At 47.9% G+C, this 23,012-nt stretch overlaps 1 protein-coding gene across 2 annotated transcripts in view; it reads right to left on the reverse strand.

The window, feature by feature from the left end:
* LOC135261847 (semaphorin-6D-like) overlaps nucleotides 1–23,012 on the reverse strand; it is a 141,756-nt gene that overhangs the window by 25,207 nt on the left and 93,537 nt on the right. For both annotated transcript variants that reach the window (XM_064348505.1, XM_064348504.1), the window contains 14 exons: nucleotides 19,249–19,493; nucleotides 15,713–15,827; nucleotides 15,074–15,131; nucleotides 14,712–14,768; nucleotides 14,084–14,185; nucleotides 11,163–11,253; nucleotides 10,426–10,548; nucleotides 9,906–9,994; nucleotides 9,076–9,293; nucleotides 6,391–6,522; nucleotides 5,243–5,398; nucleotides 3,583–3,756; nucleotides 3,000–3,137; nucleotides 933–1,010 (listed from right to left, as the gene is read on the reverse strand). In XM_064348505.1, coding sequence (XP_064204575.1) covers nucleotides 933–1,010; nucleotides 3,000–3,137; nucleotides 3,583–3,756; nucleotides 5,243–5,398; nucleotides 6,391–6,522; nucleotides 9,076–9,293; nucleotides 9,906–9,994; nucleotides 10,426–10,548; nucleotides 11,163–11,253; nucleotides 14,084–14,185; nucleotides 14,712–14,768; nucleotides 15,074–15,131; nucleotides 15,713–15,827; nucleotides 19,249–19,381 — 1,664 coding nt within the window. In that variant the 5' untranslated portion in view covers nucleotides 19,382–19,493. The remainder of the gene's footprint in view (nucleotides 1–932; nucleotides 1,011–2,999; nucleotides 3,138–3,582; nucleotides 3,757–5,242; nucleotides 5,399–6,390; nucleotides 6,523–9,075; nucleotides 9,294–9,905; nucleotides 9,995–10,425; nucleotides 10,549–11,162; nucleotides 11,254–14,083; nucleotides 14,186–14,711; nucleotides 14,769–15,073; nucleotides 15,132–15,712; nucleotides 15,828–19,248; nucleotides 19,494–23,012) is intronic.

Here is a 23,012-nt window from a genome sequence, read left to right on the forward strand (position 1 = left end):
CAAAAAATAAAAAATAAATAAATAAAAATCTCAAACAAAAAAAGAACTTTCTTTTTACAACTTTAAAATGGATTCTTCTTTAAATTAAGTGCACCACATCTTTGTAATTAGAAAAAAGAATTTGAAATCATTATTTCTCCAACGCAAATTAGGGAAGAAAATGAAAAAACTCAAGCAGCTTATCTCAAACGAACTTTTTCTGATAATGAGAGAACACCTAAGAAGATGACTCTTAGACATCATTATGACAAGATAAATCATCCGTTAATGAGAAAAAGTCCTTATCTTTTCCCTCGTCTAAGGCAGGCTGGGATGGCCATGATTTGATGACAGGACTCTCTTAAGAGTAATACAGCAATTTAACACAAGACCTGACTTATGCTCTGCCTAACGCTATAGATCAAAACTGTTCTCCAATCCTCTTTAAAGATATATCTCTGTACTCGGGAAGAAATAAAGTCAGAATTCCAAATACAGGCGCAACAGAAGAACCAATTTCAACCCCCGACTGGACCTATATCCTCCCCCCCTCCCCCCGGCTTGTCCTAATTGGATGCTACGTTCTCTCATTCATTCTGATTGGATGCTTGGTGCTGGCATTCTTGTCCTAAGCATAGCCAGGACTGGTGAAGCCCTCAGATGCTGGTATAAATTGAAAGCACTGCTGAAGAACGTCCCTCAAATTATTTCACTAACCCAAATGTAATTTGCTCTTATCAGCGATTTCATTTCTAGGCTTTTTTGGAACGTATATCCCCCCCCCAAAAAAAAAAAAAAAATTCTAAGTCAGTGTTCCAGAACTCTGTTGCCTTCAGTTTTGTACCCAGCAGTGACTGTGACATCAGCATTACAATGTTCTGTTAAGAACATTCCAATCACAAACCTGTGTGATTTTGCACGTTAAAGGGTTAAACAGCAGGAGGGACTCTTACTTGAACCCGGGTGCGCTGGTTGCACAGCTGCCCGTCTTCAGCCATATGCAGTACGGATCACGGGAGGCAAGGCAAGACCTGGGAGAGAGGGATGGAGGGAGGGAGGGATGGAAAGAGAGAGAGAGAGAGAGAGGAAGAGAGTTATGGTTACTGTTAATTACCACTAATGTATTTGTTAGCAAAGCCCCCCAACCCCGCCCACATTACCCGAGAGTCCAAGCACTCTGACATTATTATTATCATACATTATTATTGCTCATATAGCCGTTGTTGCTACTATTGTTTTATGTGAACAATTGCTTTGGCAATGCTGATGTGTGGTCATGCCAAAAAAGCTTATATGAATTGGGAGAGGGAAAGACAGAGAGAGAGAATGAGTGAGAGTGGGAGAGTGAAAGAGAGTGAGAAAGAAATGCTAAGAAAGAAAAATGGTCAGAAATACAGAGAACGAGAGAAAGAAAAAAGTAAGAGTAAGAGAGATAGAGAGATGGAGAGGGTGAGAGAGGGAGAGAGAGAGACAGGGAGAGGGAGAGCGAGTCAGAGAGAGAGACAAGGAGGGATAGAGAGAGAGAGAGAGAGAGTGGTTGGTGATGGTGCTTTGTGAGCGCTGTTCTGGCCTCGCTGGCCGAGCGGTGAACTCAGAGAACAGAAGACGTGTCGACGGGACCGGCTCGGGCTGCCAGATTGTGAGCAGATTCCCCTGACAGCCCCGAGAAGCCTGGGGGGAGTTCTGCCTGGGTGGGGAAGGGGGAGGAGCATGGGGGCTGAGAGTGTGAGCTATTCCACAGGGAGTGGGGAGCACAGGGGTTCAGCGGAGAGTCTGCCGTCCTTATCTAAATTGTGTTTTTGAGTCGGTCACCCATCAGGTCTGCTATCACCAGGAAATACAGACCGAGGAAACGGCGTCACTCCGGAATCTTTATTGCCGTTCCTTTACAGGAGAAACAAAACCGCGCGCCCGTCCCGACTCTGCCGCTCCGTCCATCGATTCGGGAGGGCGCCCGACTCCCCCGTCACACTCCTGACTGGTCCCTGTTTAAACTCCCAGCTCTCCGGCTTTTTAAATGCGTCAGTTCACTAATTTCACACTTTGCCCACGGCCATGGTCACATGGACGGGTAAGGTTAGGGGGGTGTGGTTATGGGTGTGGTCACACGGATGGGTAAGGGGTGTGGTAGTGGGTGTGGCCATAGGCAGGGGTAAGATTAGGGGGGTGTGGTTAAGGGTGTGGCCACATGCACAGGTAAGGTAAGGGGCGTGGTTATGGGTGTGGTCAGAAGCACAGGTAAGGTAAGGGGCGTGGTTATGGGTGGGGTTATGGGTGTGGTCAGAAGCACAGGTAAGGTAAGGGGGTGGTTATGGGTGTGGTCAGAAGCACAGGTAAGGTAAGGGGCGTGGTTATGGGTGGGGTTATGGGTGTGGTCAGAAGCACAGGTAAGGTAAGGGGCGTGGTTATGGGTGTGGTCAGAAGCACAGGTAAGGTAAGGGGCGTGGTTATTGGTGGGGTTATGGGTGTGGTCAGAAGCACAGGTAAGGTAAGGGGCGTGGTTATGGGTGTGGTCAGAAGCACAGGTAAGGTAAGGGGCGTGGTTATGGGTGTGGTCAGAAGCACAGGTAAGGTAAGGGCGTGGTTATGGGTGTCAAAGCAGTAGTAAGGGGCTGTTGGTGTGTGGGTGTGGTCAGAAGCACAGGTAAGGTAAGGGGCGTGTTGGGGGTGGTAGGTGGGTGGTGGTTTGGGTGTGGTCAGAAGCACAGGTAAGGTAAGGGCGTGGTTATGGGTGTGGTCAGAAGCACAGGTAAGGTAAGGGGCTGGTTATGGTGGTGGTGGTCGAGGTAATAGCACGGTAGGTGGGTCGACAGTGTAGTTTATGGTGTGTAGGTTAGTGGTATGGTGTTATGTGTCAGAGCACAGGTAAGTAAGGGGCGTGGTTATGGGTGGGGTTATGGGTGTGGTCAGAAGCACAGGTAAGGTAAGGGGCGTGGTTATGGGTGTGGTAAGAAGCACAGGTAAGGTAAGGGGCGTGGTTATGGGTGGGGTTATGGGCGTGGCACTGGGATGGCACTTACTCCTTGCAGGCGCCGTAGTCCGCGCAGCGGCTGAGGGGGACGCGGATGACGCAGCCGGAGAAGGCCACAAACAGGGCGTGATTCTCTTTGTCCAGCTCCAATCCCAAAATCCTCTTGTCTTCTCCGTTAACGTTACACCTGGTGAAGGAAAGATTTAAATGACAGTCTGGCCCTTTCCCACTGTAGAACTGATCCAGGCTGGCTCATTATAGCCCTTTCCCACTGTATAGCTGAACCAGGCTGGCTCATTATAGCCCTTTCCCACTGTATAGCTGAACCAGGCTGGCTCATTATAGCCCTTCCCCACTGTATAGCTGAACCAGGCTGACTCATTATAGCCATTCCCACTGTAGAGCTGAACCAGCCTGGCTCATTATACCCCTTTCCCACTGTAGAGCTGAACCAGGCTGGCTCATTATAGCCCATTCCCACTGTAAAGCTGGAACCAGGCTGGCTCATTATAACCATTTCCCACTGTAGAGCTGGAACCAGGCTGGCTCATTATAACCATTTCCTACTGTACAACTGGAACCAGGCTGGCTCATTATAGTATCGGAGGGTGAGGGGTCAGAGGGGAGCTCACTTGGAGGGGTTGTAGACATCAATGTCCTCCAGCAGCAGGGAGCTGAAGGTGGCGTTGGGGTGGTTGTTGGCCAGAACCTTCAGCACGTTGCCGTCTTCAGACCCCAGGAACAGGACTGTGTGGTTCCTATATGGCCCGGCAGAGGTATCCACGGCGATTTGAGTCAGCTTGAACCTGGGGAAGAGACACCACGGTCATGCCAAGAGCAGCACCTGAGCTTCAACCAACCCCGATTAATCAGCATGGTAAAATGTCCAGTGTTAATTCAACTCTAACAGAGTGTGTGTGAGTCCAACAGGGACCATATGTGCTCTGTAAGAGTTGATCCAACACTGAACAATTTTCTATGAGGTGTTTTCAGTGCCAGGCTACAGAAACGTACACCCATATTGGGCCCTTCTGGAATATACTGGGCTTTCTGTGCTATGACTTTTTGAAGGTTAATTTCTGTTAGCGTGGGTACTTGACTGCCACCGTTTGCTGTGGTGGATGGGAACCGGCGTGAAGCGATGCGTGTCACCATCCCTCCTCCCTGTGGGCCTGTCAGGATCTCTCGGCGGCGCTCGGTGACGACGGGCAGGCGCGTCGGCTCGAACAGGCAGTCGAGCACTCTGCCCACGACCCCCCCTACTAGTTTTCCCCCGCAATAGGCCTGACCAGATCGCCACAGCTGTGAGGATTAGCCCGCTCAGCGCAGCACAAATTCGGCCATCGGCTCGTAGGCCTGCCGATGAAGCGTAGCTAATCCCACTACAGGAGGGCAGACTGACTTCGGCCATCTGCTCGCCAGCCTGCCAGTGAAACACGGCTAAGCCGGCTACGGGAGAAGGGATTGCCTACGGTCATCGTCGGCCAATCCGCTCACAGATCTTACAACTGAGCGTGGTTAATGCTGCCATGGAAGGGGAGGGTGACGTCAGCAATATTACCTGCTCAGGGACTGTGCATAAAAACAAGCTGTTTTTTTGGCCTAATCGGGAACAATCTTACATACAAGAAACTGCAGAAGTTAACCGTGCAGCGTCTCTGTTAAACAAACATTATGAAACAAAACGAACAACTGGCTTGTACAAAAATGCGACTAATTCATTTAGAGGAGCGAATAAGATTGGACTTTGATTAGCAGTATTTAGGCCTATCATTGAGCCATGACTAATCCCACAAATTAACATGACTGGCCGTGAAGCATAGATGATCACACAGGGCGGCAGTGTAGTATAACGGTTTGGGATATTCGGGCCACTGCTGTAGTACCCTTGAGCAAGGTGAGCTGACCTGCATTACTTCAGCATATATCCTGCAGCATAAATTGATACTACGTTCGCTCGGGATAACAGCGTCTGGTACATGCCAGTAATGTCATGTAATGCCAAAGGGGAAAGTCCAGGGGTCAGAGAGTAAATGTCCTGCCGTGTGGTTCTCCCACTCACATACTCAGCCAGCAGATTTCACCAATGAGTTCCACCTCCTGGCTGAAGAACTGCGCTCATTGGCAAATCCAGGTGGTTGGAACAAAATACTGGGGGAGGACTTTCACTTTCCGAACCTGGATTGTCCACTTCTGCGCAACGCACGAAAGGAGGGCAGAGGGTGTTCGGACATCGGCTCGTAGGCCTGGGGGCAGAGGGTGTTCGCACATCGGCTCGTAGACCTGGGATACCTGCTGGTGGTGCGGGTGAAGCAGGGCTGGTCGCCGATGGAGGGAACGGCCTCGTCCATCAGCGGGTAGGACTTGATGAAGCCCAGCATGTCGTCGGGGAAGGTGGTGGACGACTTGTAGGAGGAGGCGGGACCATCTCCCGCGCAGGTGCCCGGTCTGCGGGAGGAACGTGAAGATTAACCCCCCTGCCGTACACCATCCCAAAAAAACCCCCAAACCTCTTCTGGTATCGACACACCCGCAGGTAATGAGGCAAAAAGTCTCCTACAGTCAGAGGTGGAAAGTCCAAGGGTCAGACAGTAAAAATCCTGCCATGTTTTTCTTCCACCCATGAACTCGTTAATCACCTCCACCACCTTGATGAAGAACTGCGCTAATTAGCAAATCCATGTGATTAGAAAAAGAATACTGTGGAGGACTTATGGATTCTGAACCTGGATTTTCCACCTCTGCTTATGATCAGCCACTGTTAATACAGTCGGGTTGATATTAATAATTTACCAGATATCACTAAAATATTTAAGCAGTACACTGAACTACAGGCACATGTAACCTGAAACACTTTAAATTTGGTCCAAAGTTAAAAGCTCCAGGGGACTCTTCAGCAAAACAAAGAAGAAAAAAAAACTGTTTGCTTTAAAGAATATTTTGTTTACAATTCCAGTTTTGTTTATATTCCATATTTCATAAACTGCATCTGTCGGGCTTTCAGATAAAATAAACCATCTCGGGTTTACTTCAGCAGTCTTAATGTTATGGCCATTTGAATTATTAAATGTTTACACTGTGGTAAACAGCTCCATGTCTCATGCACAGTGGTTCCATAATATAGCAACATGATGATTTAGATGCGTGTCCTTGTACTGTGCTGTTAAAATGCCACTGGTCTGTAGCCTGGAGAGAGCGTTGGATGAAGGTTTCGAATGTTAACAACCCATTATTGGGCGGGGGGGGGGGGGTCCTGAACCAGAGGTGATTCTAGGGGACCTTGAGAAAGAGTCTTAGCTTGTCTACTTAATCTGCTGTTGAGATAAAGGAAGAAAGTGTCAGTGTAGAACAAGGATGAAAAGAAATGTTTGAGCTGAGCTTGTGCAAATTAGGCTAAATCTAGGCAGGCGCCCGTTACCCATAACCCCCGGCGTGCTCACCTGGGCTTGGGGACCTGGTCTTCGGGTACCGGCGTCCAGGCCGACTCGCTGCTCCTCTGCTCCTTGAACTTTCCGTTGAAGACCCCCTCGATGTCGTCCATGTAGAAGGCGCAGACGGCCGAGCCGGTGATGCTGGGGGACGGACGGACAAACAGACAGGCACAGTTTAACCCTTTCGAATGGGTTTTTTAAGAATGCTTTTTCAGCATACTAAGTCAGTGTTCTAGAGCTCCACTGCTTTCAGTCACCAGTAGCAGGGCTCATGCACTTTTTCACCAATGATTTTCAATGACTTTTCCATGACTTCTCCACAACCTTTAACTGAATTTCCATGACCAAAACAAATGACTTTATCTCAGCCGGACGATTAAAAATTATTTATTGTAACACTAAGTAAAATTAGGTCTGCATCTGAAACATATGGTGCCTCTCTAAAACAAATAAACACCAGACAGACACACTTAGATGCATTCTCTCATATTTTAATTTGAATAGTTTAACATTTTTGTCAGTGTCTCAAACAGGGCTTGAAATTGCGACCATTTTGGTCGCATATGCTCCCAAAATTTTATCTGTGCGACCTCGAAATATAATTGGGAGCATTTGTGCGAGTGCAAATAATTGTTCTGGTGCGACATTTTTTTTTTTTCTTTTTCCAGTCGAACGTCTCTTTCTCTGTACATTCGCTAGTTAGTACACTCAGTATGTGCCTTGTGAGCTGACGGTGACCCTCCTAACCAATCGTGAGCTTGGCATTCTTACCTTTAATGCTGATTTTAAATTGGTTAATATTAGCCTTCAACCACTCCCTTTCGCTGCACTCCACTGTCACGCAACACCGAGAGCTAACCCGTTAACTAATGTTACCTGAAGACAAAAGTTTATGTTCAATTTATTAGCGTTATCGAAAGCTGAAAAGTTGAAGCGAACGATTACGGCATTTTTTTTGAAACGTTAACGTAGTGTTTTGTGTAGCGACCCGGTTGAAACAGCTAATTTCTCCGATGCAGTTTACTGGAGGTTGATTTAATTAGCGGTATTAATGTGACGAGAAACGCTTTGTCGTTTGAATACATAACACGCAATTCCTTGAAGAGTCGACACATTTTAGGCGTGACAGTTTAACTGTTACTTGTAAACCGTACTGTTATATTGTCGTTTTTTATCAATAAAAAATCTATTGCATATATTGTTGGTGCTCCTTACATTTTGGTGGGTGCTCCTAACCTTTTGAAGGTGGGAGCACCAGTGCTACCAAGTAAAAAAGTCCATTTCGAGCCCTGATATATTATTGAAGCTGCACTTCCCTGGCATATTGTCGGCACAGTAGGGCCTACGTTTACAAACTGCTACATTAGCAGAAGCGTGCCTGTTGGGCGTGCCTGTTAACAGACTGAGCCAGACCGAATTAACTTCTCACACCACCAAAATACCGCGAAGGTTACGTGCCAATTTACATTTTATTACTATACATACTATTTTTATGATTGGATTAATTAGTAATTATATTTGATGCAACTTTAGCTGTGTTTCCATTACTTTTCAAAAAATATTATTTTCCATAACTTTTCCAGGGCCTGGAAATTGCATTTTAAATTTCAATGACTTTTCCAGGTTTTTCATGACCGTACGAACCCTGCAGTAGTGATTGTTACATCAGCATTAGAATGTTCAGTTAAGAACATTCTAATCACACAATTGTGACCTCACAGCTTAAAGGCTTAAAGTCTCCTCTAAATGTTAAACTGAGGTCTCAACTCACTGTGCTCAGTAAGGATTTCCTTGCAAAGAGTAGGGGGGTTCCCCAGTGTGCCAGTAAAATTCACTAGCTGGCTCCTTCCATTTTCCACATAATCATTCTTTAGTATAATTAGCTCAATAAAGCCTCCCTCTCCACCGCATCTGATGTGTGGGGAATAATACAGTAAATATGGTTGATATGCATCACCAGGTTAGTGTTCAGCATTCAGGGTCTGGGGTTCAGTGTTCAGAGCTGAATGGACAGGGTTCAGGCTTCAGGGTTCGGGATTCAATGGACAGGGTTTGAGATGCAGTGTTCAGGGTTCAGTGTTTGGGGTTCAAAGTACAGGGTTTGAGATTCAGTATTCAGGATTCAGGGATTTGGGTTCAGTGTTTTAGGTTTGGGGTTCAATGTACAGGGTTTGGAAGTAGGGGTTCAGGTTTCAGGGTTTGGGGTTCAGTGTTTAGGGTTCTGGGTTTAATGTACAGTGTTTCAGACTCAGTATCCAGGGTTCAGGTTTTAGGGTTCGGTATTCAGGGTTCGGGGTTCGGGCCCCCTGGGTCTACCTTCAAGTGCAGACTAAAGACTCATCTCTTCAGGCTGCACCTCTCCCCACCCCTCCCTAGCCTATAGTTTAGCTCAATGTACCTAGTTAGGATAATACGATTACGTTAGTTTATTTGGCAGGATTGTTTTTGTCTGATTAGGCAAATGTGATTCCAGTGCTAGTTTGTACTTGGTAGGATTGTTTGCTGAACAGGTTACTCTACAGGGTTGGAGTCCTGATCGATGTGGTCACTTCTGGCACTACGATCCTTACTTCACTCTCATGTGTTTCTTTTGCACCTCTACACCGTGAACTAATGCACTTTGTTGTACGTCGCTCTGGATAAGAGCGTCTGCTAAATGCCTGTAATGTAATGTAATGTAATGGGTCAGCTGACCTGTTGGCCTGCGTGGTGAACACGCCCACGACGGCGGGCCTGCCGTTGATCTGCAGCACGTTGGTCAGCGACTGCAGCACGTCGAAGTAGAAGAAGGAGTCGCCGGGGACGGAGCAGTTGAGCCGCGCCTTCAGGAAGGAGGTCCAGTAGCGCTCCAGGACCCGCGGCGAGCCGCCGTTATCGTTCTTACACACGCGCGCCACCCGCGAGAACACCACCTGCACAGGGGCATGATGGGACAGGAGATTGGGGGGGGGGCGGTCGAATCGAGATATGACATTACATATACCTGCGGGTATTCATCTAACATAAATATGACGACACACTACTGCAAGTTTGTACGTATGCATATGTTTGATTTGATTCTAGGGAAATTCTTGTGCATCAGAAGTGTACAGAAATGCAGCACACTGCTGAACACGCTGCTGAAGATCGTTCAGACGGATGCATACTCACTGAGGTGTGAAATTCTCGTTTAGTTCCATACTTTTAAAGAAAATAAACAAGCAAATGAAGACTCCAGAGGAAGGCTCATACCAGCTCAGGGGCTGTTTATATGGCTGATTCCTTGATTTGACCAATCAGAACACTTGCGTGTTCCATTAGCAACTTGTTCCCTCACAGTGTGAATCAGCCAATCAGAACACATTCCCTGGAGCTTCCGTCACCTACTTGTTCCCTCACAATGTGAATCAACCAATCGAAACACATTCCCTGGAGGTTCTGTCACCAACTTTTTCTCTCACAGTATGAATCGACCAATCAGAACACTTTTCCCGAGGGGCTGGGTCGCTGGCGGGTGTGGTCAGGTGGGCCCGGCGTGCGCTCACCTTGCCGAGGGTGGTGTACTCCACCGCGATCTCGCTCAGGAAGAAGTAGACGTAGTTCCCGTACTCTATCGCGTGCAGGAAGCGAGGCTCTACAGCAAACACACGAGCAAGAGCTTGAGATGATGACATCACGCGTGACTGGCGCTGCACAGATTGTTTTCTTTTCCGGTTTATTAACAGGGAAGTGGTAATGCAGAACAAGAACAAACGCAAGAATGAACAGCACAATGACAAGAACAGGCTATTCATCTTGTACAGGAAAAAAAAAGTCAATATTGTCAGTGGTATGTGCAGCATTGCTCGAGCACGTTCTTAGCTTGCACTTCCTGTCAATCGCTGACAGATGTGAACCAATCAAATGACAACCAATCTAAAAAATTTTTTGCCGTGTGCAGGAAATTCCCTGTGATTGGTCCTGATCACGAAACCTTCCCGAAAGCTCCGACGGCCCTCGAGCCTAACCCTCCCGCCTCCTGCCGCCGCGGTCTCTCATTGGACGGCCCTGCGTCACGCGACTCACCCCGGAGCCACTTGGAGTCGTACTTGACGGTGCGCAGGACGGGGCCGCCCTCGCCCAGGCTGCGGTAGATCACCGCGTCGCTCGCCAGGAAGTCCGTCATGGTGGCCGAGTAGAAATCGCCCCCTGCAGGGGACGCAAACGCCCGTTTAAATACTGCCATTCAGCCCTAAAAGCCATTCAGCCCTAAAATCTGCACCCAAGGCCTCCTTTATAAGGACAAGAGTGTGTCTGGCTGCCTAAACATGCCCCTTTTCCCTTTCTACCCATACTCCTAGAAGTGTGGGTGAAAATATATGATACATACTTCTAACACGATTAGGATAGACCCCATTCCATATGACAATTTCAGAAGAAATCATTTTCTGGCACGCTACCCTGCTACTTCTACCACGGTGCATCACAAAAGGAGTCATGGCCCATACAATCCATACAATCACTTTACTGGATGAGGACTGAGGGCGATGATGTACGAGATCTCAATTTGTTTGGTCATTTTTTATTTATTTATCTTATAAATCACACACTGAAAATTCTCATTCGACTCAAAAACTAATACAGTCGGTTCAAAACCCCATATGGCAAAAGCCTAATGCTTATCGGTACATGGAAAAACAGAAGCAGTTCCTGAGAATAACATTTTTTTTTGAGATGTGAGGTTTATGTGCAACACTGGAACTTTTTAATTAAGTAATAAACAAATAAACAAACAAATCCATTAATGAACTCCTGGGACTCACCGGCGAAGAGACCCACGTTGGACTGATGGGACTCGAAGGGACAGCGTGCCTGGCCCACCACCTCCTCCCCCTCCTGCTCCAGTGTGGACATCTGGAAGGAGAGGGGGAAACACCGGGTCCTTACAAACCTGTGTGTTCTCTCCGAAAACTGGAGGGTGTGAACGTGTGTGTGAAGGTAGGCCGGGCCTTCAGGTTCTGCTGGCGTAAGGCCGTGGCTCCCAAAGTGGGAGCGGTGCCCCGGGGGAATCGGGGAGGGAGGGGTATGGTGGGGGTTGAAAGAAAAAGGCACAGTGTAGGATGTGTGTATTTGGCGAGGTGGGGGTTACTTGAAAAAATTGTGAACCACTGGCTGATGGGAGCATTTCTAATTTTGTCCTTTATTTTATTATTATTTTTATTATTGCGACTCTTATTTCCCAAGATTTACCTAACCATTCTAAATAAAGAGCAATTGCTGTGAATTCAATGAACATCATTGCTCTCCAAAAATGCATTGCTCTGATAGAGTCGATCCCATCAGTGAAACTATTGGTTTCTGGATTTCTTTTAGCATGCTGTCTTTAACTAAGGTCCGTTACAGTTCATTTAAATATAACCTCTGGACACTGTCTTTGAAGAGATCATCCAGGGGATATTTCAGCAAAGCTATTTCTGTTGCTCAGGGACACAACTGCAGTGCCCCGCCTGGGATTCAAACCGGCAGCTTCCTGGTTCCAAGTGCAGTTCCCTGAACTCCACAGCAGTCAAAAACATGAATGAGTTACACGTGTTGCAAGAAACCTGAACTCACGCCCCCCCCACCACCCCACCCCCACCCCCACCCCGCCATCTCCCCAAACCGTGTCCCGCTCGGCAGCTGGTTCTGAATGGGTCATTAGCCGTGGGCGGCATGCGATAAATCTCCACGGCAACCGTGCAGAAATTCCAGCAGGGCAGGGGGTTAACGTGAGCATGGCGGTGGGGTTGGGGGGGGTCGGCAACAGCTGGAGACAGCTGTTCTCCAATACACAAATTTCAGCCCCATATCACTGCTCTCCAGGGACTCAAACCTGCTCTTGACACACTAACCTCCTCACATTAACTTCCTTCAGCTCCTGCCAAAAGCTCATGGGGGAAGATATGGTAAAAAAAACCCAAAAAGGTACAGCTATTACAAACTCAAACCCAAAACCTCAGGTTACTGTCAGCACAATGCAAGCTGGGAAGAATATTAACAGACAGAGAGAGAGCGAGAGAATGAGAGAGAGCATGAGAGTAGGAGAAACAGAGAAGGAAAGAGAGAGAGTATGACAGAGACAGACGGAGAGTATCAGAGAGAGAATGAGAGAGAGCAAGGGAGAAAGAGTAAGAAAGAACGACTTAACCTTGATGCTCCTTTATTAGAACATCATTGTCAATTCACTAGAATAGAAGATAAAAATCTGATAGAAATATGAAATAGAAAGAGAGAGAATGAGAGAGAGAGAGTGAGAGAAACAGAGAGAGAAAGAGACCTGATTTTGATGCCCATTTATTGGAACATCACTGTCAATTCCTTACTCAATAATCAACTGTCAATTCAAGAATACAAAAGATAAAAATAAGAATGCGTGTGAGAGAGAGAGGGTGAGAGTATGAGAGAGAGAGAGAGAGACAGAGAGGGTGAGAGTATCAGAGAGAGAGACAGCGAGAGAGAAAGAGAGAGGGAGAGAGAGAGAGAGAGAGAGAGACAGAGAGGGTGAGAGTATCAGAGAGAGAGACAGCGAGAGAGAAAGAGAGAGAGAGAGACAGCGAGAGAGAGAGAGAGAGAGAGAGACAGCGAGAGAGAAAGAGAGAGAGAGAGAAAACGTGCTCTGCATGATGAATTATCTGGGGCTTGTTGCTTTGGCCTGAAAGAGTGAGTTTGGCAGCAGGCGGTGGAGAGGCCTGTGTCCTGGATAAGCCATTGTGCTGGGACTCCTGCTCGACAGCTTTTACAGACTCTCCTTCCGCAGGTCCGGAAAGAACCGGCTGTTACCGGAAATCGAGCACCGGCGACCTCGTCTGTCCCTGCTGCACGGCAACCGAAGAAAGGCGACCGCGTCGAGACGTCGAAACCCCCGACGCCGGGGAGAATTTACAGACTTGTAAAACTCCCGGGTTCAAAAAAGCGTCGTCACGGAGCGCCAGATCCGGCCCGAAGCATTTGGCGGTATTCAGCGGGGAACCCAGCTGAAGGCTGGGCTGCTTGTTTGCGGATTCCTTGACGCGGCGACCTGGAGTTGCCATGTCAACGTGTCGCTATGGCGCCGCCACAGGTCTCCACTATGACAGTTATGCTTCAGTCTTTTCTGATACTGGCTAACACAGACCCAGACAGGTGTGTGCAGGTGTGTGTGTGTGTGTGTGTGCGTGTGTGTGTGTGTGTGTGTGTGTGTGTGTGTGTGTGTGTGTCAGTTTCAGCTGGTCCTCATTACGTATGCTCATATAGAAACGGCTCCCTCGCTCCCAAACTGAACCCAAGGGTACATCGACGTGTACAGAATTTCATTTGTGCTTATTTCTCTATTGCTCTCTATTCTTCTCTCTTATTAGTCCCACTGAGATAGCAATGTCTTTTTCAAGGGACACTTGGTCAGGCAGTACCATCATGAACAATCACACACAAAAAAACAAGCATCTTTTTGTAATATGCGTACAAAGCTGGAACCCGTTTTTTCAAGGTTTCGAAACTTTGCAATTAAACGCCAGGGAAAAGTGTTCTTAAGTCAGGCAAACCGGAGCTTGTTCCACGTTAATGGCTCCTGCGAGGCAGGCCGAGGTGCTAGATATCTTTCCTCCGGCACTCGTAGTCACACACTTCCCCTGGGATGCTATTTTTAAAAGGGAATAGCCACCGAGGCTCAGCTAAAGCCACGGATTTCTGTTCGGGTTGACAGGACTCGGGACAGGGGGCGCGGTACCTTGTAGTTTCGGCAGGTGGGGTTGAAGGCGTTGGTCCCACAGGCGAAGAGAGTCTCGTCATTTCGAGGCACCAGGACCTTGATGTAGTTGTAGCACTCATCCTGTAAGCACAAGGGGGGTTTGGAAACGTGACTCACAGTTGTATTTCAGGCATTTGGCTCGTTAATTAGCAGCGAGGTTAACAGTTCATTGTGAGTTAATGAGCGGCTATGCTAACAGTTCCCCACCAGCTTACTGGCAGCTATGTTAATAGTTAATGGCCAGTTAGTCAATAGCCAACTGTGATCAAGAGTCTGCAGTGGGTGCATTTTTACAATTGGCTTTTCTACATTTAGATAATTAGCAAGCCAGAGCAACATCCACAGCATGCCGTTACATACAATCCAATTAGCTAAGATAATTACTGAAGCCATTCAGGTCCAGTACCTTTGGTAGTTCACAAACTGTGATTCTACACTGCTCTTGTACATACAGTTTGTATAATGTCACTTCAATTATTATTCCCCAAACCCCCCGTCCCACAAGCTGAGCTTTCGCTCTCTGGCACCCCCTGCTGGTTGCCAACTGCAACGGCACTGAGGCGCGTTCTGGCACCGATCGCTTCCATTGGGAGATGGCGGCACTCACGCTGTTCTTCCCCCGCACCATGCACTTCTCCACGTCTTTCGTCTTCCATGTCAGCTTCTGTGGTGGTAGCCAAAGGGGCGGTGGGGGCAGGGACGTGGAATCAGTTACTCATGAATCATTCAGATTCAACATACGTCACAACGGATGTTATCGTGTGATGTGTTTGGCTAATGTTGCGGTATTTTAACCCTGTCTTACCCATGTCTCCTGTATAGAACATTGAATCTATTCTATGCACCTGCGATCTGTTGTTATAGTTAACCTGTCCTGCATAAGAAATGTATAATCTATCTTGCACGCTATGTCTTCCACATGCATTTGCATGGTTCACGAGGAACCGACTGACACGCTCTTCCTCATACCTGCTGTGGAACGATCCTCTCTGTCGAGGCACTGAGATTGACAGCGAACACGTGGTCCCTGGGAAAAAGGAAAAATTACAGAAGGGAGCTGTCAATCAATCTGATCTTTCATTAATTCAGGGCTTCACGGAGAATCATACAGCAAAGACTACGAAGAAGTACAAGAATAAGACGAAGAAGAAGAAGAAGACTATGTGGAAGGAGAAGACTAAGAAGAAAAAGAAAACTATGTGGTGGGAGGAGGAGAAGGAGAAGGAGAAGGAGGAGAAGAAGGAGAGGAAGGAGAAGAAGGAGAAGAAGAAGAAGAAGAAGAAGAAGAAGAAGAAGAAACCAAGAAAACAGTATGTAATGAATGAGGGAGGGGTTGAAAGGGAGATGAAGGCGGTGGAAGGCGCGGTGGAGAGCGCGGTGGAAAGCGCGGTGGAAAGAGCGGTGGAAGGAGCGGTGGAAAGCGCGGTGGAAAGAGCGGTGGAAAGCGCGGTGGAGAGCGCGGTGGAAAGCGCGGTGGAAGGAGCGGTGGAGAGCGCGGTGGAAAGAGCGGTGGAAGGCGCGGTGGAAAGAGCGGTGGAAGGTGTGGTGGAGAAGGTGCGGTGGAGAGCGCGGTGGAAAGAGCGCGGTGGAGCCTGCGGCCTGGCTGACCTGGCGGCGATGTAGAGCACGTGATTAACCCGCAGCATCCTCTGGAAGTCCAGGCCCAGCCGCACCGTGTCGTTGTCCGAGGTGAGGCCCTGGAACCCGGGGTACTGGCGGGACCCTGGAGGGAGGGGAGGGGAGGGAGGGGGGAGGCTGTTAAAATCAAACCCCTGCCTTGTGTGGGAACCACTGCTGGAAGTCTGGCCGCTCTTCATCAGCGTTCCAGAGGCTGCGAATTAAACTTGCTGTCAAGTTCATTCGGTTGCTATTTATGGGTATTACAGGAATACTGCATTTCAGCTTTGCTCACACACACACAGACATGCGCACACCCACACATGCGCACACACACCGCACGCACACAAACACACAAGCACACACATACACATGCCCACACACACTGCATGCACACACGCACCGCACACAGACACACACACATCCAAACAAACAAAAAAAAAAACACACACACACACACGCTCACACAGACTCTCTGAGTAAACAGTACTACAAAATAACACATGGGCCCCGAGGCAACAAACAGATAAAATAAAAGGTGGTTCTTCTAGAAGTTACAGCTACTGAAGGAAACATTTTCTCCTGCGACTTCCTGTGCATCCTGTTAAAAATTTTTTTTTTAAATTATTGCGCCCCAAAAATGGAGTTTGTTTAATCCATTAGACATGATTAGTTATCTGCTCTCAGGACACAAGCCTCTTTCACTGGAATTTAAAAAATGTTTGTTTATTTATTTATTTTTATTTTATTTTATTTATTACATCAAACTTTGGCTTCAGCTTCCAGCATCGGCAACTGAACTGGTGCTCTGATTAAAATATACAAATATATTAATTATCGCTGTGAGAAAAAACGAGAGCGAGATCTTGAATGTGCATCCACACGCTCACATTAAGGCTCCTGTGGCCAGACGCAGATTAATAAATAACTGAACGCACACTTACGAAGCGGGCTCTCAGACACGCTGCGTTTCCATTGGGCGGAAACATTCACATTCCGATCGCGCCCCCCAGCAGACTCCGAACTTCCTTGTTGACTCGCTCGTGAAAGGTCAGCCGAGAGGCCTGTGATAACTCCGCCCCCCCCCGACCGCCCCGCGCCCGGTGAGCGTGTCCGTGGAAACGATAAGAGCGAAGGCGTGGCTTGCCGCTTCATCGGACCAGGGAAATAAGGTTAGATAAACGCCACGCGCCTTTCCCCGCGAAACGCAGAGGCCCGGAACCTCCCCTCTCACGCGCTCCCGTCCCCGACGTCGGCCTGGGCCGCTGCTCTTCTCCTCCTTAATTTTTACAAAACGGAAAAATGGCCGATTCGATTCAAAGACAAAAAAAAAACCAAAAGGAAAAAAAGTTTCAGACCAGACAAACTTTGCTTAATGCAGAGTTAAAGGACGCCTGATAAATTCCAGCCTGTCTACGGATTAATTATCAGAAGGACTTGTTTAGAAGGAAGCAATAAAAAAAAAAACAAACAAAAAAAAAAGCTTCGTTGCTGTGCTGGACATTAAACTTCTAATTAATCGATAAGACGTAAACTTGCTCCTTCAGAGATACTTCGAAGCCGCAGTTCACCCGCTGCGGGTCTGAACCAAGAGCTTGATCGGTTAAAAAGAATAAATTTGGAGCAAAAAAAACTGTAATTACAGCCTTCCCACTCCTTGGCAACAGTCTCTGAATGCAAAGACCTCATCTCCGCAAAACGGCTCCTCTTGGCAGCTGTCGACCTTTCTTTTCGTCGCTCGTGAACCGGCGTCTTCATCGGCACGTTTTGTCCTCAAAGAACTCCCCGCTTCTTTTTTTCCCCCCCTCCCGCCGTTCTCCCCCTGCAGCTCACTGGTGACCTGTCGGATGACGGATGGGCGGAACAGAAACGGATCGGGGCTGTTTGGAGCGAGCTCCAGACGGGCTGAAATCACAGCGTGCCCGAGAGGGAAGGGGCCCTTCGACGGGCACATATCTTCAGAAAAGCCGTATTTTGCAGTTTAAACTGGATTAAAATTAAACCCACAGGTAAGGTCTTGCGCTGTCGTCTGTTGCCTCAGAAAATGTGTCCTGAAACCCAGAGGTTGCTTCCTCTTGCTTTCGACCAAATCACAAGCGGTAAAGAGCCCATTAAATTAGTAATGGTTATCCTATGTTCGCATGCACCTGTCAAGACCTCACAACACCATGGTCACAGACCCTGACATAGTGTCTAAGCCACAAAACTATGTCACGCTCGCAATAAAATTTTAACGTTTGATTTAATACTACAAAGAGGGAAGCTAACGATGACCCATATCACTAAAGCTTTCACAAAGCACTTAATTATCTCTGGTATTGTGATTACCTAAGCGTAAATCAGTCTTAAGCATTTTGCACAGGAATTTTTGGTCAGGAAGTGAGTTAAAATCATCATGACAAGACATCATGTGTAATGTGAACAGCATTCTTCACACCATACTTCAAAAAGCTAATGCGAGATTAGGGGACATTTTGTGTTATAACATGTTAATAAAGGTGTTATAGAAGGATTATATACATATATATATAACTATATGTAAATGCTGCGCAAAATATGGCCTTGTGTGGAACTCTTTTTTTTGTTATAAGCTTGGGAAATGCTAGTATCGAAGGACCCTTGGACCTTATGGGAGGTGGGGGCGGGGCATCTTGAGTGACAAGCACTCCATAGCCACATGTCTGTCCAGCTAATGGCCGCGGATGGGCTGGGGCACACGCAGTCAGGGCGGCTGAGCTTCATTAATGCAGTGGAAGACGGGGTGCCAGGAACCATCGCTCTCCCCCCCCCCCCCCTCCTTCCGTTTCTCTCCGAAATAAACCTGACTGGACTTCTCTCACCCTGTCTGCCTCTCTCTCTCTTAAGTACACTCGTACTTGCTGCATTTCCCTCTCTCTCTCTCTCTCTCTCTCTATTAAATAAATCGATATGGGCTGGCCTGTTCTTCCCCTAACTCCAACTCTTCTTCTCTCTCTTTTGTTTACTCCCTTTCTCCCTCCATTTTAATCCCAGCCCTCCAGCTCTTCTCATCTCTTTCCCTCTCTCGCCTTTCCATCGTTTCTCTTTTTCTTCCCTCTCACTCACTCTCTCCATCCATTAATTCTTTCTCTCTCATATATTACATACATTTCCCCCTTCCCTCCATGCGTACATCCCAGTTGCCAAATAGGGCACTCCCAGCCCAGGACGTTAATTAATAAGATTTTTACCCAGGATCCCCTGCAGGATGCATCAGGATGCTGAACAAAGACTTCAAAAAAAACAAAAAAAAACATGCAGGTGCATGCAGACACACACACACGCACACACACCTGCACATGCACACACACCACGCACACACACCAACACACACACACTGCACACACACACACTGCAACACCCACACACCACACAGCACACACACACACACACACACACACACACATGCACACACCACAACAAACGAAACAACCACCACACAACACCAACCCTGCACACACAAAGCACACGCTGCCTCTCTCCACCTCCGTTGCCGCGGCGTCACTCACGTTGCCTGGTGACGACATTGATGGGCTCCAGGTCCTTGGGAAAGGGCGTGGCCACGGAGCAGCCGGACAGCAGGCAGGAGGCCAGGAGCATACTGAGCAGCAGGAGCGGCTGCATGCTGGGGGTGGTCGTCATGGTAACCGATGGGGGCGGGGCCAGGGGCAGGGGGCAGGGCGATGGGGAAGGGCGGGGGCAGTAAAAGATGTCCTCGTCTGGACTTCAGGAGGACATCGTCGGAGACAGCTGTCTGAAAAAAATCAGAGAGAAAGAAAATAATTTTTGGCTGGACCGCAACAGTGGGGCCTGCCCTACAAAAACGAATGTCTGTGACTGAGTGACTGACTGAGTGATGAAGTTACACCATTGGTCGGCAGGATCACGTGTGTCATGACAACCAAATAAACAAGCGAGTGCAGCATTTTCTCCTCAGGCAGAGTGACAAACAGGGCAGAGGATAGGATTACATTACCGAAGAGCAAGAAAAAGGTAGATTTAACTAGCTAACGTTAAGTTAGATAGATTTTACAGTTTAAATAAACATTTGAAATGTACGCAGCCGACACGGATGAGACCTGAGCTCTCTTCTCCCCGCACATAACCATCTATCATTCCCTCCCCTCTCTTCCATTGATGCGACCTCAGCCTTTCAAAGGTGACCTCACACAGTTACTACCAGCACTTGTCAACTGCACAGGTAAACAGGTAAAAGGATTCCATATCTTTTTTTTGGAGAGGCACATCTATCCAATGTAAAAAAAAAAAAAACAGACTTCTTTCTGTTCAAAGTCAGGCCCAAACTCTGTATTTGGCAGAATAATTAATCACTCGTGAGGCTGCAAACAGGGCCGCTCAGCTCCTTCTAAGCTAATGTCAACACGGGCCTCATCCAGCACCAACAGAGGGAGACAGAACGGTCACACACAAGTGTCTTCAGCAAAGGTTAAATCCTCCTGACTGGGGTCCATGCCAGCAGGTTTGTGAGGGGAGAAGAATGTTCTAGAAAACGGGGCAGACCCCACCTCCCAGAGAACGAGGCCGCTCTCTTTCTGTGTGTGTGTGTGTGCGCAGGTGTGTGTGTGTGTGTTTGTGTAGCTCACAGACACATTAACATTCTGGACTTAAGGAGTCAGAACGAAAGTAAACTCAGAAACTGATGGGTCATTAATATTAATTAACACAGAGGCCCAGTTCAGACTCATTGGCAGTTAGCGGCGGGGTCAGGCAAGCACTCTTGCGGCCACAGATTAACAGGATTAAGGTCCACTTTGGTTAACTCCATCCATAACAATTAATGACCATCAAGGAATCAGGAAGTAGGAGACTGAAAAGGATACAGGAAGCAGGGGGACAGGATAGAGGAATCAGGAAGCAGAGAGGAAGCATGAGATAGGAAGTAGAATACAGGAAAAGGACAGAGGAAAGCGGGAAGCAGAAAGCAGGGGACAGGAAGTATGAGGCAGGAAGCAGAACACAGGAAAGGAGAGAGGAAAGCAGGAAACAGGAAGCAGGGGACAGGAAGTACGAAAAAGGAAGCAGAACACAGTAGACAACAGGAAGCAGCCAGCACCAGGCTTCATCCCTGACCTGCTGAATGTTCATGAGAATTGGAGTCCATATTATGCATCTTTTTTCCCCGTTTTGGTAAAGAGATGAAAGGGGGACAGAACAGCAGAACTCTGAACACTTTTCCTATCCAATCACGAGCAGGTATAAAATGCAAAAAAATGTAACCTGCCTGTCCTGCTGCTGGAGCTGCTCTCTGGTGTCGTTTTGGTTAGTATTATTAATAAATAATACTCACAATAACAATAATGAGGATCATTTTTTGCCAGACTATTTTATGCAAGGTTACTGTGGTATGATGCATTAAGCGGGTGCCCCTGTAGCAAAATGGTTATGGACCTGAGCTTCTAACTCAAAGGCTGTAGGTGGTGGCTAGATACTATTGTACGCTGACAGAGGTGTACTTAACCCAAATTATTTAATGGAAAAAAAACATTCAGCTGTATAAATGGATTGTATGTAAGAAAAAAAAAAACGTAATCTGTGAATCTGAAATCGCTCTGGATAAGAGCATCAGCTTAACACACAGACGTAATGCAGTGATCCCGTATCAGATAAGACCCATTAACAGGTACAGAGTGCGAGTCTTGAGTGTGCGTAGCTTTCTAACTGAGCCAAGATCAATGGCAACCCAGCCGGAGAAGCTCCTTTGATCCACCTTTAATGCTATCAAGCTCCCGTCCTAATGTAGCTGCTAGACTCCCCAGTGCCACGCAGCAGTGTGAATCGATGACCAGCACCCCCCCCCCCCATACTCCCCCTGCACACCCCATTTCCTTCCACCGATTACCCTAAATAATGCCTATGCACTCCTCCGTCGTTTCAAACTCGATTAGGCGCATTAGCCCCGGACACCACGCACCATTAACCTCTCCCTGTCCCCCCCCGTCTGAGAGGGGGGGGGGCAACGGGACGGTGAGCACAGCCATAGAGAAGCAGGAGGAGGTGCAGGAGGCAGCTTAACTCCCCCACCTCCCTCCTCATCCGGCTGAAAGGTACCAGCTTATTTGTGACTGTCTGTGTTTTGTTTTCAAGCTTTTTAGTTATTGACTGTCTGGTTTTGTTCTACAAGCTCAGTTCTTACTGGATGACTTAAAAAACATGCAGGTTGTCAACTCAAAACAAAAGTTTTTCTATGATGTGGGGCGGTGTTGGAATGTCTGTTGAGGTGTGTGTGTAACTCAAGATGTGTGTCGTGTGTTGTGTGGTTGTGTGTGTGTGTGTTGTGTGTGTGTGTGTATGTGTGATGTGTGTGTGTGCTGTGTGTATGTGTGTGTTGTGTGCGGATGTGTTGTGTGTGCATGTGTGTGTATGTATGTGTTTGTGTGTGTGTGTATGTATGTGTGTGCGTGTGTGTGTATGTATGTGTGTGTGTGTGTGTGTGTGTGTATGTGTATGCTTAATCACATTTAGAGACTGATGCAGAAGCTCACGCAAAGCTAGCCTAGTTCTGCAGGATCAGACATTGTCCGTGTGTCCTAAAAATCTGGGGCAACTGAGAACAAGAACATCATGCAACCCAACTGCAGGAGGCTACAGCAAGCACGCCAGAGTGAGGAAAGAAGGGAACCAAAACAGGAAGCACATGCCGCCCGTGACCCCTGACCCCGGGGGCGCAAAAGCTTGCATTGTTCTCCAGATCAAAGACACCTGGAGTCGGGTCTCTTTGGAGGAAATCACCCCCCCCCCCACCCCCCCTGACCCCCCTCTGCCCAGGGTCCTTCAACACCCACATTTTCAGCCTTAACATCGACGTTAGTCTCAGGAACACAAAAAAAGGCGATAAGGCCCAGAAGGTGCGGAGGGCCCAATTATGACTCAGCAAGGGAAGTTAGCCGAACAAACCGACGGTTTAATGCGGTCGATGCCGCTGCAGGGCTAAACCCGCCGGTACAGCGCCGGGCTCGCCACATCCGGGGGGGGGGGGGGGGGGGGGGGGGGCACAGGGTGGGGGGGGGGGCAGGTGCTAACAGCCTAGAGCTTGTGTTAGCTCATCTATCTCACAGCTAACTGCATAGTTTACTCATTTCTTCTTCCTACAAGAGGAACACAGATACATCACTGTGAAGAACACAGATACTATCAGTGTGGTGTGTGGGGTTATAATGCAAAGTTATCTCCAATGTTATCATGTTGTACTGGGTGGTACTGTTAATGCCCCCCCCCCAAAAAAAAAGTATCCTAAGAAAATTTCCTGTTTGCT

This window comes from Anguilla rostrata, chromosome 8, assembly GCF_018555375.3.
Source record: "Anguilla rostrata isolate EN2019 chromosome 8, ASM1855537v3, whole genome shotgun sequence".
NCBI lineage: Eukaryota > Metazoa > Chordata > Actinopteri > Anguilliformes > Anguillidae > Anguilla > Anguilla rostrata.